At 43.2% G+C, this 20,927-nt stretch overlaps 1 protein-coding gene across 2 annotated transcripts in view; it reads right to left on the bottom strand.

Annotated features, from left to right (window-relative positions):
* Positions 1-20,927, bottom strand: part of LOC122556171 (glycogenin-1-like) — an 81,584-nt gene that overhangs the window by 19,348 nt on the left and 41,309 nt on the right. For both annotated transcript variants that reach the window (XM_043702691.1, XM_043702690.1), the window contains exon 5: positions 996-1,122. In XM_043702691.1, the coding sequence (XP_043558626.1) occupies positions 996-1,122 (127 nt within the window). The remainder of the gene's footprint in view (positions 1-995; positions 1,123-20,927) is intronic.

Raw genomic sequence — 20,927 nt, forward strand, 5'->3', positions numbered from 1 at the left:
ATGGGGAGAATGTGCAAACTCCACACAGTCAGTCGCCTGAGGCGGGAATTGAACCCGGGTCTCTGGCGCTGTGAGGCAGCAGTGCTAACCACTGTGCCGCCCACTGATCGCCCATCTGCACGTGATTTGATGAACAAACCCAATGTTTAGCTGGCTTCCCACGCTAACCTAATAAATTCTGCCTTCCAAATCAAAACAATTCTTGCTGTCGTAATGTTATTTCCCAGGTCAGTAAGAATAGATTAATACCAGTCACAATGCCACAAACAGACTGATGCAGTGTAACCAGTCTTCTTGTACGCTGTGATGTGGGAAAGAAGCAAGGATCTCATCTTGAGGTCACAAAAGGCACTACATAAATGCAAATCATTTAAAAAAACATAACATATATCAGAAACAACTGCTGTTCCCTGGCTAGAGAGACAGAAATGAAGCTTGGGTGAAGAGGTTAAAGTACAGAACTGGTATATTGTTTTAGAATGTGAATTGCTAGAATTTGTTACTCCAGGCAGCTGTGCATGCTCTGTCATTGAACATGTTTAAGGCTGGGACTAGAGAGATTTCTGGTTTCTCAGGGAATCGAGGATCATGGGCAATGGACGGGAAATGGAGTTGGAGCCCAATGTTATGTCACGTTCATGCTGAACGGTGTAGAAGGCTCAACACATCCCATGATGCTCTCTTGCCCATTCTTTCAGGATTCTAAAAATGGAGTAAATTTTCTCAACTAATACCAAGGGAGGTATCCAGGGCTTAACAGCAACTGGCTCTCTCAATACAAGGAACAATTATTCTTCCAAAAAACTGATCCGTAGAGATATGGAACAGTTACATTAAAGAAGAATGCTGGTTGGTCCACTGAGCGTCTATGCAAATAGAATATACCTAGCCCTACCCTTCTCTCATTGTCTGCAAATGGTTCACTCTTGCTTTTTTAGAAAACAACCATCATGTTTGAGCTTTTTTTTTGAAGATTTTACTTTGTACGTACTTACTGTTTGAAAGCAGGAAGGTAAGAATAGATTGCGACACTGCTGAGGTTGTAAATGAAAGGCAGGTGCTTATTGATGTCTGCTGTTGCCCAGTTGCTGAAGAAGCTGTTCAATAAACCCTGGTCCCCGCCTACATTAAAACAAAACTTCAAAGTGTTAAGATGATTTACATTATTTTTGTAACAACAAACTGTATTTATTGGATTCATATTTGTATAACGATAGGACAGGGTTTTAGAGTCATAGAGATGTACAGCACGGAAACAGACCCTTCAGTGCAACTCGTCCATGCTGACCAGATATCCCAACCCAATCTAGTCCCATTTGTCAGCATTTGGCCACATCCCTCTAAACCCTTCCTATTCATATATCCATCCAGATGCCTTTTAAATGCTGTAATTGTTTCAGCCTCCTCCATTTCCTCTGGCAGCTCATTCCAAACACGCACCAACTTCTGTGAAAAGGTTGCCCTTAAGTCTTTCTCCTCTGACCTTAAGCCGATGCCCTCTAACTCTGGATTCCCCCATCCCAGGGAAAAGACCTTGTCCATTTACCCTATCCATGCCCCTCATGATTTTGTAAACCTCTACAAGGTCACCCCTCAGCCTCCGACACTCCAGGGAAAACAGTCCCAACCTGTTCAGCCTCTCCCTGTAGCTCAACCCTCTAACCCTGGCAACACTCTTGTAAATCTTTTCTGAACCGTTTCAAGTTTCATCACATCCTTCTGATAGAAAGGAGACCAGAATTGCACGCAATATTCCAAAAGTGGTCTCACCAGTGGTTTTAAATGAACAGGATTGGGAAACAGGGGGAGACTTTTGGTGTTGGGAAATTTAGAAATCTAAAGACAAAAATTGAGGCATCCCAATGTGGGTAAAACCAAGCAGGAACGGACAGGGTACTTAGCAAAATAAAAGTACCATGAACAGAACTCAGAAAACTGAAATGCAAGATGCTTTTCAATGATTGAAGCATCTGCAATAAGATAGAGGGAAGAAATAGAAGTAAACCATTTAGATGGAATTACTATTATCAAGGCAAGATTACAAGAGACAAAGTCAGAAATGGCACAACACCAATCATTGTTTTTATCCCGTTTTAACCGGTTTATAGTCCAACAGATTTATTTGAAACCACAAGCTTTCAGAGCGCTGTTCCTTCATCAGGTGCAATGCACTCCAACTGATGAAAGAGCAGCGCTCTGAAAGTTTGTGGTTTCAAATAAACCTGTTGGACTATAACCTGGTGTCATGCCACTCCTGACTTTGTCCACCCCAATCCAACATTGGCACCTCTACATCACGACTACAAGGGGATCAAGGTTGGAAAAACAATTCCAGAGCATACAATATTTCTGTATGACAGACAGAATGACAAAGGAGGAGAGGTGGGCTTGATAGTTCAGGATAACAAAAAGGACACAAGTGTGATAGCACCTTGCTTGAGAAGATCATAGAGTAGAATCAGTATTGGTGGAAATTAGGATTTGAGTCAAGAAAATACAGGCTGTTGAACAGTAGTTATTTTGTTTTTATTCATTCATGGGATAAGGGTGTCACCGGGAAGGCTAGCATTAAATACTGCCCGATTAACCAGCACGTTTAAGAGTCGACCCTGTGGACTATGGTCCTGGAATCTCCAGGAGACAGTGAAGTCTGCAGATGCTGGAGATCAGAGTTGAGAGTGTGGTGCTGGAAAAGCAAAGTAGATCAGGCAGCATCCGAGAAGCAGGAAACTTGGCGTTTCGGGCCGAAGCCCTTCATCAGGAATGACAAAAAGGATGCAAGTGTGATAGCATCTTGCTTGAGAAGATCATGAAGTAGAATCAGTATTGGTGGAAATTAGGATCCTAATGAAGGGCTCTGGCCCGAAATGTTGATTTTCCTGCTCCTCGAATGCTGTCTGACTAGTTGTGCTTTTCCAGCAACACACTCTCAACTCCTGGATTCTCCATTTAGGCCAGACTGAGTATTGATGGCAGATTTCCTTCCCTAAAGGACACTGTTGTTAAAATACATTCAACGTGGTTACACTGGCTGACTTCTTACTCCAGATTTTTACTGAATTCACATTTCACCTCCTGTCATGGCGGGATTTACATCTGTGTCCCCACAGCGTTAACCTACCGGGGGGGAGGCGCGGGGGGCGGGTGGGGGGGATGCTTTCTGAATGATTAGTCCAGTGACACTGCCACTATGTCACAGCTTTATCCATTATTCCACTGGGCAGAGCATTGAACAAGAAATAATTGGATATCGTTAAAATAAAACAATTTAATAACTGTGGGAGACTTTAATCTTCACAAACTGGGACAATGAAATGAAAAAGGATGGTCTAGAACATAAGTTTGATGAATATTTTCTTGAAACAATATGTTTCGAACCAACTAGGGAAGAAGCTATCTCACACTTAGCATTTTGCTATGAGCAGGTAAAATATCCACTCAGAAATAGTGACAGAACATTCTGGAATTCCATTTAAGTTTGACATTGAAATCATCCAGGCACATACAAAACTCTAAACTTAAACAAAGCCAATCTTATTGTTATAATGGACTCAGGTTAATTCAATAAATAGACTGAAAGTTATGGTGGTAAACAAACAATGGGGGGTATTTAAATAAGCAGTTCAACTAAAACAGAGAGAGGAGTTGGGATATAAAAAGGATAGAAAGATGAAGTGGGAGCGAGGTTTCAGAAGCAAATTCGAAAGCATTTCTTAATTCACTCATGGGATATGGATATCACTGGCTGAGCCAGAATTTATTAGGAGGTAAAAACAATGACTGCAGATGCTGGAAACCAGATTCTGGATCAGTGGTGCTGGAAGAGCACAGCAGTTCAGGCAGCATCCGACGAGCAGCAAAACCTCGTCGGATGCTGCCTGAATTGCTGCGCTCTTTCAGCACCACTGACCCAGAAGCCAGAATTTATTCCCTATACCCAATTGTCCTCAAATAAAATGCTGAATGGTTTGCTTGGGCTATTTTAGAGGTCAGAGTTAAAGTGTAAACCATATTGCTGTGGGACTAGAGTCACTAGTACGCAGTTTCCTTCCCTAAAGGACATTAGTGAACCAGATGGGTCTTTACAACAATGGTTTCACTGTCAGAATTAGATGTAATAATTTCAGATTTTTAAAAAAATGGTGACGTTGAATCTGCTGTGGTGGGATTTAAACTCAGTTCCTCAGAACATCTCTGGATTCCAGCAACAGTACACTGCTAGGCCATGGCTTACCCGTGAAGTCAAGGCGATTGAAGACACTGCTATCAATGATAGAGTAATGGAAAATCAGGGGTGTTGGAAGAGATTTAAGAAAAGAGTGAGGCCTTGGGAGTATTCAAAAACATCAATGAGCATTGTAAAACCGCAGGGTTACCAATCATCAGTACAGTGGGCGGCACGGTGGCACAGTGGTTAGCACAGTGGTCTCACAGCGCCCGAGACCCGGGTTCAATTCCCGCCTCAGGCGACTGACTGTGTGGAGTTTGCATATTCTCCCCGTGTCTGCGTGGGTTTCCTCCGGGTGCTCCGGTTTCCTCCCACCGTCCAAAGATGTGCAGGTCAGGTGAATTGGCCATGCTAAATTGCCCGTAGTGTTAGGTAAGGGGTAAATGTAGGGGCATGGGTGGGTTTCGCTTCGGCAGGTCGGTGTGGACTTGTTGGGCCGAAGGGCCTGTTTCCACACAGTAAGTAATCTAATTCAAATTGAGTGTTGACAACAATTCACAGATAACTGGCAACCTCAGCTGTCGTCCCACTAAAACAGGACACTAAATCCAGATTTTAAAATCTTATGGTACTGAATCTGACAAAAAAAATTGCCTGAGAGGAATGAGAGCAAGCCTAATGGTAAAGCGTGAGTAGTACTGAACCAAATACTTGAGCTGAAACAGGACGTTGGCAATCGTTTGTTTACATTCTTGAAGAACTCCTCAAAACATGTGTGTCACTAGAACGTTGAACGTTGAATTAAACTCAAAACTGAGTTAAGTGGGTCTGTTTACCCTTGGTATATAACAATGCAACACAAAGATAAAATGGTCTGGCTCCCTTCTCCACCATGGCTAAATTATAAAAGGAAATTTGCACTCTCTACTTTTAAAGTGCAGATCAGGCCATAATATGTAAGCCTCAAATTCTGATAGTGGATGCTTTTACTTTCGTCTGTTCTGCACCATATTTGGTGAGGTTGTCCTGCACTTGCACTGCAGTTTTCAGAATGCACTTCCACATGTACAGGCTTCACTTGGGCAACAAGTATTCGTTACAGCTTTTAGTGTCTCTCTCTCTCTCACACAGACAGACAGACACACACCATTCTTCCCCCCTCATCCCCAAAAATTAGGAGTCTAGGTAACTTGATACACTTATGACGATCTTCTTTATAACAAAGTACTTGTATTCAAATCTCACAAGATACATGAGACTGTGAGTCGGTGACTTTCTGAAATTTAACTTGAAGATTGAGATGAGTGCTGCCAAAGGCTGGAATCCTGAATCCGTCCCATTTTTGTCACCCAAAGCAGTGACAAATACTCTCATTGTAGCATAGAAAATAGGATAAAGCTGTCAGCCTGTGACAGCATGGATTAGTCAGGAGCATTCCCCTTCCCTTGGTAAAGAGATTATGTGGCTCCAGGAACTAATCAAAAGAAATTTCATAATGGGCTTCAGTCCTATTGCAGAGACTAAAGTATAAACTGACACGCTATTGCAGTAATGAGACTGTACTCTGCTGGTTGGAGGAAGGAAGATGGTACAAAGGAAGATGGTTTAGGTGGTTAGAAGTCAGTCATCTTAGCTCCAGGACATCTGTGCAGAAGTTCCTCAGGGTAGTCTCCCAGGCCCAACCATCTTCAGCTGCTTCATCACTGACTTCCCCTCCATCATAAGGTCAGAAGTAGATGAGCTTGCTGATAATTGCACAAAGTTCAGCACCATTCAAGATTCCTCAGCTACTGAAGAAGTCCTTGCCGAAATGTAGCAGGACCTGGACAAGTGTCGTGTAGCATTCATGCTACACAAACGCCAGGCAATGACCATCTCCAACAAGAGAGATTTTAATCATTGTCCCTTGTCATTCAATGGCATCACTATCATCAAACTGCCATTATCAACATGCGTGAGGTTACCACTGGCCAGAGACTGATCTGACCACCTTGGAACTTTTCCAAGTGCCCAGATATAGTCTGCCTAATAATCAATTCTAACAGCTTTCCCACAACTGACGTCAAGCTAACTGGCTTACAGTTTCCTGTTTTCTGCTTCACTTCCTTCTAGATTGGAGTAGTTATATAAATAAACAACTAGAGGTGCCATATCAATACTGTGTTAACAACAGCAGGTCAGAGCCAAAGAATCCTGCAGTGAGAACTCATCTCCTGACTCCCTTAAACCTGTCCACCATTTACAAGACAGAAGTCAGGAGAATGATGGAATACTCCCCACTTGCCTGGATGTGTACAACTCTAATAACACTCAAGAAGCTTGATACCGTCCAGCAATCCACTTGACTAGCACTACATGTTCACTCCATTCACCACCGATGCTCAGTATCAGCAGTGCATACCATCTACAAGATGCACTGCAGAAACTCACCCAAGGCTCCTTTGACAGTGCTTTCCAAACCCATGACCATTGGGTCAAAATCCTGGAGCCTCCTCCCTAATGGTATTGCGTGTGGACTGACATCAAAATGGACTCTCGTGGTTCAAGAGGTGAACTCACCATCACCTTTTTAAGGGCTGCCATGAGTTTTTTAAAATTGCTACTTTATAATCTAATGGAACCTTTTCTTGATTGATTGAATTTTGGAAAGTTAATGCCAATGCATGTAAAAGCCCATTAGGTGTCCCTTTTAAGTCTCTAGGATGAAGTCAATCAGGACCCAGTCACTAAATTTCAATAAAGTCCTTCCTTCCTTCAATCTCCTGATTTATAGGCATTACTGCAAATTTTTTATATGCACTACAGTGAAGACAGAAGCAAAATTTTATGTATTACATCTACCATTTCCTTATTATCTATCATTAGCTCCCCATTCTCATTGTCTGGAGGACCAATGCTCACTTGACTTACTCTTTCCCCTTTTAATACAGACAGAAACTCTTGCTATCTGTTTTTAGATTTTTAGTCAGCTTCTTCCATGCTCAAATTAATTTGTCTTGATTAATCTTTAAGACATTTTCTGCCGTTCTTTGAATTGAGATCAGTCATAGAGTCATACAACACAGAAACAGACCCTTTGATATAATCAGTACATGTCTAACATAATACCAAACAAAACTGCTCCCACCTTCTTGCTCCTGGGCCATATCCCTTCAAACCTTTCCTACACATTTTCTTGTTGAAGTGTATTTTAAATGTTGTAATTGTGCCCTCATCCACCACTTCCTTAGGAAGCTCATTCCATATGTGAACCACCCTCTGTGTAAACAATTTGCCCCTCATGTCTTTTTTTAAGTTTCTCTCCTCGCACCTTAAAAGTATGCCCCCTAGTCTTCAAATCTGCCATCTTAGGGGGCAGACACCCCGATCATTCACCTTCCCTGTGTCCGTCATGATTTTATAAACCTCTATCAGGCCACCTTTCAACCTCCTATGCTCCAGTGAAAAAGGTCGCAGCCTGCCCAGCCTTTCTTTATTACTCAAACCTTCCACATCTGGCAACATCCTGGTAAATCTCTCGGAACCCTCTCCAGCTTAATAATATCCTTACGTAACAGGGCAACTAGAACTGGACACAGTGTTCAACTGAGCTTCCTCTAATCATAGAGCAATTACTTTTTTTTTCTTAAATCTGATGTTTTCCTTAATATCTTTCATTAACCAAGAACTTTTCCTTGTAGTAGGAATTACATTTTTCTGAAATATCCCTTTGAGTATATGCCACTGTTTCTACAATGATCTATCTCCCAGCCTCATATCACAGTTCCCTTCAGCTAGATCAGCATTCAGGCACCCAAATAGTGGCCCTATTTAAGTTTAAATACTAGCCTTAGATCCATTCTTCACATCAAATCTAAATGTAAACGTAATTCATTTTGTGATCACTATTACCGATAGGTGCCATTACTCAGAGATCATTAACCTGTCCTGTCAGATTGCATAATTCCAAGTGAAATAACTGCACAGGGGCCAGTATCCCCTCACCAAGTCACCCTTTATTTACATGTACACAGTACACTGGCTGTAGCCAGCCAGCTCGGAGTTGGTCCCCCAACTGAGGAGATTCTAAATCCCCTGTTTATGTCTATGTTGCCAACGCTGGAAGGTTTGAGTTATAAAGAAAGGCTGGATAGGCTGGAACCTTTTTCACTGGAGCGTAGGAGGTTGAAAGGGCTCCCTGACGGGCCCAGGTTAACCACCTGAATCAAGGATTTCGTAGTGAGTGAGATCCACTTGATTGCAATTACTAGACCAAGTTTACTACTGTTGGATTTGGCTGGATCCAGACTATGTTGCTTGAAAAAACTATCTTAAAAACATTCTATTAATATCTTATTGATTATTACAAGAAGATATCTAGAATTTACTTTTAGATTAAAACAAGGCTAGGTCATTTCATTTGCATTAATGATGGATGTGACCGTGCTCAAGACTCTTGGGAAATTTGAAACAGCTACAGTAATGGCTGATTTTCTTATCAACTCTGTGCTTTCTCTTGTTTCTTCATATCTGCTGGTGTTGCTTTGTATGGCAGCTTGAAGGGAACACTACATACACATTGTCACGTTGAAACAATTGTACAGTACATCAGACTGGAGAATTAAGGGTGGAAATGCTCTGCCAGTAACTGGCCACCAGAAAACAGATCACCCATTTTGTACAGGCTATGCACATCCTGGTCAGCAGATTTTCATTTGTTCTGTTACTTGGCCAAACAACACAAATTTCTACAACTGTTCAAACTCTTCCAGCGTTCAAATGCAAGTCTGATTTCTATATTCTTGTCAAAAACAAAGGCAATCCATCTAGCTCAGTAAACTCTTTCATTATAATTTTAATTCAGGGTGATTTACTTGAAAGGAAAAAGCCAATAAATTATAAACAAAGCTCAGAGTAAGGAATTGGAAATAATATGCAAAAAGGGTACCAAAATGTATAAACCTAACATGTTGGCTTTTTAACATCCTCAGATACGGTACAGGAACACATCAATCAAATTTAACACTGAGCAACATAAGGAGATCATAGAATCCTTGCAGTGTGGAAGCAGACCAACTGAACAGCACCCAAACTCCCCCTACTCTGCATTTCCCATGGCTAGCCCACCCACTATAAGCAACTTAGCATGTCTAGTCCACCTAACCTGTATATCTTTGGATTGTGGGAGGAAACCCACACAGACACAAGGAGAATGTGTAAACTTCATACAGATAGTTGCCTGAGGGTGGAATTGAATCTGAGTCCCTGGCGCTGTGAGGCAGCAGTGCTAACCACTGAGCCACCTTGCTGCCCTATTAGGACAGGGGACTCAAATCTTGGTAGGAGAGGTCAATTTTAAAGTACATCTTAGAGGAAGAAATGGAGGTCGGGAAGTGAAGAGGTTTAGGGAAGGCATTCCACTGTCTAAAGCCTAGGCAGGGGGTTAGTTAGCTAGTCAGCTGGTTTGTGATGCAGAGTGATATGAACTGCACTGAACACACTGGCTCAGCTCACCGTAAAAGTCGCATCTTGCCTCTTGCCTGAGGTTTGGTGACCGTCAGGTTAACTTTGTGGGCGGCACGGTAGCACAGTGGTTAGCACTGCTGCCTCACAGTGCCTGAGACCCGGGTTCAATTCCCGCCTCAGGTGACTGACTGTGTGGAGTTTGCACGTTCTCCCCGTGTCTGCGTGGGTTTCCTCCGGGTGCTCCGGTTTCCTCCCACAGTCACAAAGATGTGCAGGTCAGGTGAATTGGCCATGCTAAATTGCCCGTAGTGTTAGATAAGGGGTAAATGTAGGGGCATGGGTGGGTTGCGCTTCGGCAGGTCGGTGTGGACTTGTTGGGCCGAAGGGCCTGTTTCCACGCTGTAATGTAATGTAATCTAATGTAATGTTATGTAATCTAATCTAATCTAAACTTCACCCACAGTTGTCTCTGCCCGATGAGAGAGCAGTCCACTGGGAGTATGGTGACTTTATTTTTACCCAGCTAAAAGCATGGCTTTCAATGGCAGTGATGAAAGTTGAGGGTTTGGAAGAGGGCAGGTATTTCAGGAGGATTTGCGATCTGGAGGAATGAATGATTTTATGGTCATGTGTATTTTACAGTAAGGATTCAACAAAGTACAGTGAAAAGCTGTCACCATGATTCGGTGCCGTTTTGAATAATTTAAGAATAAGGTAAGAACAAGATATAGTTTAAAGAGAATCCCTTGATCCTGAGCCAGTGACACCTGTGCTGCCATCTCTCCTCCACTGTCTCGCTGTCATCTACACCGGACCCAACCAACAGATTCGCCGATCCTCAGGCGCCATCTTTCGTTGCTGGGCCGTTACTCCTCCTCCCTCACCACCGCCTGCACCTGACCCACCCATGTCAGTGTCACGTCTCTCTCCGCTGGGTCCACCTCACTGATGTCGGTGTGACAGCCTTCCACCATTGCCTCATCAAGACCGGATCCAATCAACATTGAAGTCGCTGAACCTCAGGCTCCAGCTTTCGCTGCTGGGCCTACGTTGCCGAGATAGCCTCTGCTGATGTCGCAGCTGCCAATTACAATTCCAGGTCCCGTGCTCATCCTGGAAATCCTGGGATTGGAACTGCCGGCTGCTACATCAGCGGATGTTATCTCGGCCGTGCTAATCCCAGAAAGGTAGGTTCTTTTTGTTCATTCAGAGGATGAAGGTGTCGCTCACTAGTTTAGCCCATCCCTAATTAGCCAGAGGGCAGTTAAGTGTCAACCACATTGCAGTGGGTCTGGAGTCACATGGAGGCCAGATTGGGTAAAGTTGGCAGCTTCCTTCCCTCAAGGCCATTAGTGAACCAGATGGGATTTTCCCTGACAGATTCATGGTCATCGTTAAACTCCTAATTCCAGATTTTTTATTGAATTCAAATTCCATCATCTGCCACGGTGGGATTCGAACCCAAGTCCCCAGAACAGTACAGAGATTATACCATTAGGCTATCGTCTCCCTGTAAGTAAGAGCCCACTTGAGGTCTGTGCTGGGCCCATTCTCCTCTACACTGGGCCCAGTCAAGGTCCGCATCCTGCATTCACTCCAGCTCCACGGTTTGTTGAGACTGGGAAGAGGGAATTTGAAAACAAAGAATGTGAATTTTAAAGTGGAGGCAATGCTGGACTAGGGTCCAATAACGGCTAGCAGCGCAGGGGCGATGGGTGAAATGGGTGACCCTCCCCGATCAAGAAAACCAAATAGATCTGCGTCACCATCTGATAGGAAACAGAATCCTAAAGATGGCAGACACCTGCAGAACAGAGGGATTTTGGGAGGCCTCATGTACAAATGATAAAGAAAACTATCACACAAGCTCAGCAGGTAATGGGGAAGGCAATGGAATACTGGCCTCATTTCAAACGGCATGAAGTATAAAAATAGGGAGTTTTTGCCAAAACTATACAACACATACTCAGACAGCTAGAAGTCTGTGAACAGTTTTGGGTCCCTTATCTAAGGAACAATACTTGAAAGCAGTCCAGCAAGGGTTCACTTGGCTGATGCCAGGTCTTATGAGGAGAGGTTGTGTAGTTTGGGCCTGTACACATTGGAATTTATAAGAATGAGAGGCAACATTTCTGAAACAGACAAGATTCTTCAGGGGCTTATCAGAGTAGATGCGAAGTAGTTTTTTTCTGTGTGTGGAAGAGTCTAGGACCAGAGATATAATCCCTGTTTATGGGGTCGTGGATTGAGGATGGAGGTGAGGAGAAATGTCTTCTCTTAGACGGGAGTGAATCTATGGAATTCTTTACCACAGAGGGCTGTTGAAGCTGGATCATTAAGTATATTCAAGGCTGAGGTAGGCAGTTTTTTAATCAGGAAGGGAATTGAGGATTATGGGGAAAAGGCAGGAAAGTGGAGTTGAGATGATCAGATAAGGCATGATCTCATTGAACGGCAGAGCAGATGGACCAAATGGCCTAATTCCTACATGTTATGGTATGGGTCGTCACTATGGAAGAGGTCACTATCTAAAGAATTTAGATATTACTTCTCAGCAATTGGGGAAATTGCCCAGAAAAGTTGCAAAACGCCCTCCCTCCTTAATTAACTCATCAATGAAATATAGCTGTAATGTTAAGTCACTTCCTTGGTGTTCATTAAAACTGACAGTTCAATAAGCCAAGATGAAACTGTGATCTAGCTTACCACGGCTGCAAAGTTATGCAAGAATAATGTTGCAATGTCAATGCCTGCTCTTCTAATTAGAATTGTACACTGAAAGCGGCAAAACTGGTTAAGTATTTCAGAAGTACAGCAGTTATACAGGCAAGTCCCAGCAATGAAGTAATAACAGCAAGTCATGGAGGAACTCAGCAGGTCTTGCAGCATGTATGGAAGGAGAAACAAAGTTAACATTTCGAGTCCAGTTTAACTTTTCTTCGGAGAACTGACTCCTTTTGAAATCCAAGTCACACAGTTACAGCATCAAATGTGGCTTCAGGTTAGATCTGATTGGTATTGGCTTAGAATCAGAATCGGGTTTTATTATCACATGATAATAAGTCAAGTACAGGACTACATGAGTACAGCGAAAAGTGTACAAAGTTGCCATTACAAGGATACCTAGGTACAAAATCTTACGTATAAATTAGAAAAACGAAAAAATAAAGTTTAAAGATTAGTATTACAGTTCCCATAAAGCTAGGTATCCTTGTACTGGATACAATGCAGTAAAAGAAAATAAGATATGATTCATAGAATCCCCACTGTGCAGAAAGAGGGCATTTGACTCATGCTGACCCTCTGAAGAGCATCCTACCTAAATGCAGCACCCCACATTATCCCCATTTCATCCAAACCTGCACATCTTTGGTCTGTGGAAAGAAACTGGAGCACCTGGAGGAAACCCCACGCAGACACGGGGAGAATGTGCAAACGCCACAAAGAGAGTCACCCAAGGGCGGAATCGAACCTAGGCCCCGGCCACATGAAGTAGCAGTGCTAGCCACTGAGCCACCTTTGCTGCCCTTTACTGAATAACTTAGCAGTAATTCATAATCATGTGTTCATTCATGTTCTCTAAGGAAAGGAAATATGTCGCTCTTACCCAGGATCTCACTGGCTGCCGAAACAGATGTGATGGGCTGAATGGCCTATTTCTGTTTCTACACTTTATGTCACATCCCCATACCACCCCAGGTTGCTGATCTTTCCTTAATTGGGCTCTGAGGTCACCTAGCAATTCACTTTGTCACATCAAAGTGGTGGTTACCTTCTGAAGGTAGCTGGGGATGGATAATAAATTGTGGTCTTGTCAGGTATTGACCATGATAACACTCTAAACTAATCCCATCTGCCTGAACATGGTTGCATACCTCTATTGCCTGCCTGTTTCAGGTCTCTATCTAAATGCCTCTTAAACATTGCTACGGTATCTTGCTCTTCCGCCTCCCTTGGCAGCGTCTTCCAGGCTCAAAAAGTGTGGAGCTGCTAAAGCAGAGAAGGCCAGGCAACATCCGAGGAGCGGGAGAATCGACGTTTCAGGCATAAGCCCTTCACCGTTGATTCTCCTGCTCCTCGGTTGCTGCCTGACCTGCTGTGCTTTTCCAGCGCCACACTTTTTAACTCTGATCTCCAACATCTGCAACCCTCACTTTCTTCTAGTGCATTCCAGGCACCTACCTCCTTCTGTGCAAAAAACTTACCTCGCAAATTTCCTTTAATCTCTCCGCCTCTCACCTTAAACCTATGTCCCTTAGTATTTGACATGTCCATTTAGGGAAAAAGACTTCCATAATCCATGCCACCCCTAATTTTCTATACTTCTATCAGGTTGCCCCTCAGCGTCCAATGCTCTAGCGAAAACAATCTAAGTTTGTCCAACCTCTCCTTATAGTTCATACACTCCAATCCAGGCAACATCCTAGTAAACCTCTTTTGAACCCTCTCCAATAGCCTCCACATCCTTCCTATAGTGTGGGGACCAGAATTGCGCACAATTCTTCAAATGTGGCCTGATGAAAGTTTTATACAACTGCAACATGTCATAGATAGTCATAGGCATAGAGATGTACAGCATGGAAGCAGACTCTTCAGTCCAACTTGTCCATGCCGACTTGCCTACTTTTATACTTGATGAAGGTAAGCATTATGTTTTCACTTTTTTTCTCCACAGATGCTGCCAGACTTGCTGAGTTCCTCCAGCATTTTCTGTGCTAGTTTCCAGCACCCACAGTACTTTGCTCTTACTAAAGCCCTTATTAGCAAATCTAGAAGCAGGGGCCACAATTTAAAAATAAAGGGGATGTCACTTAGGTCTGAGAGAAGGAGAAATGATTTTACTCAGAGGGTTGTGAATTTGGAATTCTCCAGGAGTGAGGGCTGCGGAGGCTCAGTGTTTGAGTATGTTTAAGAGAGATTGATGGATTTCGGATTACCGGTGGTGTACAGGGTTATGAGGATGGGGTGGTCAGAAGACATTGAAGTGTTCAAACAACCATTCTCGTGTTGAAGGGTGGGGCAGGCTTGATGGGCTGAATGGCCTACAGCTGCTCCTACATTCCTAAGCATTTCAGCCCATACAGTGTAGGTTCACTGGGATAACGCCAGGTATGGAACCTCCAGTTCAGAGGAGAGCAATAAGCTACTCGAGCTTATTCCACCACATGGGTAAGAATAAATTAATTCTTAAATTATTCAAGAGCATTAATGGAGACAAAAGACTCTTTGTGCCAATTGGGGAGTCAGTGATGAAGGGGTCATGAATCTCAATTTGTCATGATAAGTGAGGAAAGGGTTTTAAAAATAATCTTGACAGCGGGCTGTTGGAGTATTAAACACGTTACCACAGTGGTGAAAGAGACAAAATATATAACTACTTGGAGCAGACTGTAAGACTACAAGGACAGCACAACACACTGGGATTCATTTTACTCCAAAACTGGTCTGGCACAAACTCAAAAAGCTAAATGCTCTTCTTTTGTGCTGTGCTACAGTTCTAAAAGGGATCACACAAGAGTTATCCAGTATGCTAATGATGAACTTGTCAAGATAAGTAGGTGTCTGGTTTGCGATATATTGCCATCTCAATTAATACAGTCAGAGTCACACAGCACGGAAACACACCATTAAATCCAACCAGTCCATGCTGAATATAATCCCAAACTGAACTAGTCCCACCTGCCTGCTCCTGTCCCTCCAAACCTTTCCCATTCAACACTTTGACCTCAACATCATTAAGCCAGACAACAGTAAATTCTAATTTGGTTTAGACCAAATGTACAACATGTAAAGCATATAATTCAACCTTTAGTTTAAGCCCAATATCACAGCTGAACCTTTAGGTGGAAAATTCTATAGGAAAGTGAAAGTCTATTCTATTCTATGCTCACCTGAACAGGCAGACTTACAGTTTGGCTGCACGTTAAAATATAACATGGACAAAATGGATAATTGTTATACAATTTGTGATTGTTTGAAGTGTGCCATTTTTTCAAAGGAATCCACTGCTCAATGAGTAAAACAAGAATGTGTTTGAATCTCACTTTTTTTTAGTCTACGTTCAAAGACGATGGGTCATATTTTGAATGTTCATAGCTTCAATACATCCAGCTGGCTTATAGGATTGTGAAACCATTGCTTATTCAAAAAAAAACCTTTTCATACAGCAGGCATATAAAGGGGTGGTACGGTGGCTTAGTGGGTAGCATTGCTGCCTCGCAGTACCAGGGACCTGGGTTCAATTCCACCCTCAGGTGACTGTCTGTGTGAAGTTTGTACATTCTCCCTGTGTCTATGCGGGTTTCCTCCCACAGTCCAAAGATGTGCAGGTTAGGGTAGATTGCCCATTGTGTACAGGTTAGGTGGGTTAGCCATTGTGTACAAGTTAGGGTGGATTGCCCATTGTGTACAGGTTAGGGTGGATTTCCTATTGTGTACAGGTTAGGGTGGATTTCCTATGTGTACAGATTAGGGTGGATTGCCCATTGTGTACAGGTTACGTGGGTGAGCCATTGTGTACAGGTTAGGGTGGATTGCCCATTGTGTACAGGTTAAGTGGGTTAGCCATGGGTGGCTGGGTGGGATGCTCTTCAGAGGATCGGTGTGGACTCAATAGGCCGAATGGCCTAATTCCACACTGTAGCGATTCTAAGTAATTGCATTGCCTGGAAATGTGATGGAGGCAGATAAAATTGAGGCATTCAAGAGGGCATTGAGTAGCTATCTGGATAGAAATAGCACACAAGAGTATGGGGAAAAGACAGGAGATTGGCCCTTGGTAATGATGCTCGTTTGAAGAGCTGGTGCAGACATGTTGGACTGAATGGCCTCCATCTGTGCTGTAACACTTCTGCGATTCAATCTCCCTGAAAGCAGCTCAGAAATTTAACATTGCATAGACACTCATCTATGTTACCGAGATCCCTTCAATCTTAAAAACGACCACGTAATTACAAAAAGAAACCCAATGAACTGCGGATCCTGGAAATCAGAAATAAAAACAGAAACGCAGCAGGTATGGTAGCATTTGTGAAGAGAGCGCAGAGTCGACATTTTGGGTCGAGTGATTCTTCTTCAGAGCTTAATTACAGTCATTTCTGAGGCTCTCAGAGATTGCACAGTCTGCCATTTAATATCTCAACTGAAATACAGCATTGTAAGAATGCAGAACGCCCGCAGTATTGGAAATGCCAGTCTAGATTATCTGCTATTATTTCAGTGAAATGGAAATTAATCACCCACTGTAATGACATTGGAGCTGCAGTATCGGTAAGATGCTCAGGAACACCCCAGTTAAAAATTCTTTCAACTCTTGCCATTGCTGAACCTATCATTCACTATTTTTTAAAAATCCATACTGTGCAAATCTGCCAATAATTATTAGGTGCATCCGACCTCAAGTGATAAAGGACAAAGCAATGAATTAACCAGAGCTGACATTTTAATTGTATCTGAAACACACCAGTAAACTTTTGACAATGCACCAAGAACATCATCAGCAGAGCCTAAGGCAGCTTGTCATTCCGATTTAAAAAGAATCAATGAGAAGTATTGTGAACAGGACACAGACAGGCCGGGAGAATGGATGGGCAAGCGGCAGATGGAATTGAATTCAGGGGAGTATGATGTGATTCATTTTGGGTGGAAGGATGAGAAGAAACCAAAGGTTCCAATTCTGAGGAGGGTGCAGGAACAGAGCGACCTTGGTGTGTTAGTACAGAACAGGTTGAGATGCAGAATACAACACATACAGGCTTTATCAATAGGGACAATACATGAAAGCAACAACTTTTACAAAACACTCAATCAGCCTCAACTGGAGTATTATATTTGGTTCTCACAGAATTCCTACACTGTGGAAACAGGCCCTTCGGCCCAACAAGTCCACACGCAACCCTCCGAAGAGTAACACATCATTTACCCAATGCACCTAACCTACATATCCCGAACACAATGGGCAGCTTAGCATGGCCAATCTACCCTAACCTGCACATCTTTGGATTGTGGGAGGAAACCAGAGCACCCAAAGGAAACCCACACAGACACGGGGAGAATGTGCAAACTCCACACAGTCACCTGAGGTGGGAATCGAACCCAGGTCCCTGGTGCTGTGAGGCAGCAGTGCTAACTACTAAGCCATTGTGCCACCCATAAAATTTAAATTCCACCATCTGCCATGGCAAGGTTTGAACCCAAGTCCCCAGAACATTACCTGAGTCTTTGAATTAACAATCCAGTGTTAATACCACTAGGCCATTGCCTCCCCCTATGAGGGGATGAGGGGACTTGGTTGGAGGATGGATTAGCAAAGCTGGGGATCAGTTCCTTAGAGTAGATAAGGTCGAAATGAGATGGCAGTGCTCACAAAGATGAGGGGCTGGAGAGAATAGTTAGGGAGAAACTGTTTTGTAGGCTCAGGGGTCAAGAATACAGGACTCAACTTAAGACGATGAATGAAAGATGTAATGATTAATATGGTTAGGATTTGGAATTAACTGCACAAGAGTGTAGTGGAAGCAGCTTCAATTGTGGCTGTCAAAAGTGTATTGGATAATTATTTGGAGATGGAAGTTGTGTGCTTGAGGGAATAGTAGGGGATTGAGGCCAGTTGAGGTACTCTTGTGATGGACTGGATCCTCTCCTGTGTGTTCAGTGTAAGTTCACCAGGTGCAATCCTGAGAAGATTTAACCAACTAATGCCTAGAATGAAAGGGTTGACTCATAAGGAAAGGTCGGACTGCATATACTCCAGTCTCCACTGGAGTTTAGAACAGTAAGGGGCGACTTGATTGAAACAGAAAAAGTGCTGAGGGTGGGATGTTGAAAGGGTGTTTACTCCGGTGGGAGAATCGAGAATTGCGCGGGGTGGTGGGAGGCAATGACTGCTCAAATAGAAGGCCCACCCATTTAGAATAGAGATGAGAGAAATTCCTCTTCTCTCAAAGTGTTGCCACTCTTTGGAATTCTCTTCCTCCAAAGGTGATGGAAACAGAATCTTTCAATATTTCCAGACAGCAACAGAGATATTCTTGATGAACAAGGGTGAAAGGTTACTGGGGTTAGACAGGAATGTGGAATTGAGTTTAAAATCAGATCAGCCATGATCATTCTGAACGGCACAGCAGGTTTGAGGGGCTGAATGGTCCTAATTCCTATGTTTGTGTCGTCTCTGAGTGAAATAAAAAGCAACAAACTGTACACCTGGAATTTTAGCCCTTTTCTGAGACGCTGCATCATCAGCAAAAGTTTGATCCTTAATTAAAGTACTTTCTGGGATTATTATTTTCACATTCACTTTCAAGGTAACTTAGACCCCAGGCCTAGATCATTTCTGGAACAAGGAGTAGGTTGAAGATAAATTGACAATGTAATTTACTTGATCAAGATCATTAATTTATTTCCATGATATTTTGTTATTGTAAGCAGTTTAATGACTGTTAATATAACAACCCACAAAAGTGTTGTCCTGGCGACTGTCACTAATATATTCCCGTAAGAGACCAAAATCAGTGGAGATTGGGGACAATATTTCATCATCACTAACACTCAACACTGGAGCCCCCCAGGGGTGCGTACTCGTCCCCTACTGTACTCACTGTATGCCCATGACTGCGTCGCCAAATACCAGACTAATGCCATTTACAAGTTCGCTGATGACACCACCATCGTCAGTCGAATCTCAGATGGCAACAAAACAGACTACAGATGGAAGATGGAAGACCTGGAAAAATGGTGCACTGAGAACAACCAATGCTGGCAAAACCAAGGAACTCATTATTGACTTTCAGCGGAATGTTACTCATGCCCCCCTACACATTAACAGCACAGAGGTGGAACGAGTGGAGAGTGTCAAGCTCCTGGGAGCGGTCATCCACAACAAGCTTTCTTGGACTCTTCATGTGGACGCACTGGTTACAAAGGCCCAACAACGTCTCTTCTTCCTCAGGCAGCTGAGGAAATTTGGCATGACGACAAATACCCTTGCCAATTTTTATAGGTGCGCCATTGAGAGCGTTCTGTCTGGATGTATCAATACCTGGTATGGCAACTGTACCATTCAAGATCGGAGACGGTTACAGAGAGTGGTGAATTCGGCCCAAAGGCCACTCTCCCATCTACCAGGCCCGCTATCAAGATAAGACTGCCAGCATTCTTAAAGATCCATCCCACCTTGGCAATGTTTTTCCAAAACCTCTATAATTGGGGAGAAGGTACAGAAGCCTGAACATATGTACCAGGCAGTTTTGTAACAGTTTCTACCCTACTGTTGTTAGAATACTGAATGCTCCCACAAACTCTCAACATTCGCCTGTACCTGTGTTTTTGTTTTTGCTGCTGTTTGCTTATTATTTACTATCTATGCTGATTAACTCTGTGATCTGCCTGCATTGCTTGCAAGACAAAGCTTTTCACTGTGCCTCGGTACACATGACAATAAATTCAATAGAGTTCCTCCCCCGCCCCGCCCCCCTCCCCCACCGACAGCATCCAAACTGACAATTCCTCAAACTCACCTCTACCTTTTCCAACAACCATTAGAACATCTGTGGTGATGGAGCCATCATCTCAGCCTATCCTTGTCCCATGTAACATACTTCTGTTCACCTCAATGTAACTTTGTTTCAAAATATCCAATTGCCACATGACCAAATTCGCATTTCTTCCAATGCTCACTGCCACTTCGAGAGTTTTCTGAATCTAAGTGTCTCTTTTATAGGCAGTCCCTCGACTGACAGCTCCACTAGGATTGTCTGAAGGCTTTTCCATTTTGTCCCAAATTAGAAAATTTCATTATGTTGGCTTTCAATTTCCAAACCTCCCACATTTTCAAATGATGCGTCCCTTTCCTTTTCCTTCTCAAATTCTCTATCTGTGTTTTATGTACTGTCCACAATAAGCCCATCAACTTGTGCCGCTATCTTATTTATCCTTCCTCCCACTCGTCTTCCTGCAAGGAGGAGGCTCCTTTCAGCTACTACATCTCTCACATCAGTTCTGACAGTGCCACTTTTCACAATCACATTTTCAGTGTGGCTTCCTTGTACCTCAACTGAACAGTCCATTCAACGCTGATTTACAAGGGCCTTAGTTGTTTCGGTACCATTGACACATTGCTGACCTCCCAACTTCCCCTTCCTCTTTCTTATTCACTCACAGGATGGGGACATCCCATGAACTGCCCACCCTCAAAAAAGGACAGAAACATAGATATATGGAAAATAGGAGCCAGGGACATTGGTTAGGTCAGTTTTGGAATACTGTGTGCAATTCTGGTTTCCCTTCCACAGGAAAGATGTTGTGAAACTTTAAAGGG

Source organism: Chiloscyllium plagiosum, chromosome 13 (genome assembly GCF_004010195.1).
Source record: "Chiloscyllium plagiosum isolate BGI_BamShark_2017 chromosome 13, ASM401019v2, whole genome shotgun sequence".
NCBI lineage: Eukaryota > Metazoa > Chordata > Chondrichthyes > Orectolobiformes > Hemiscylliidae > Chiloscyllium > Chiloscyllium plagiosum.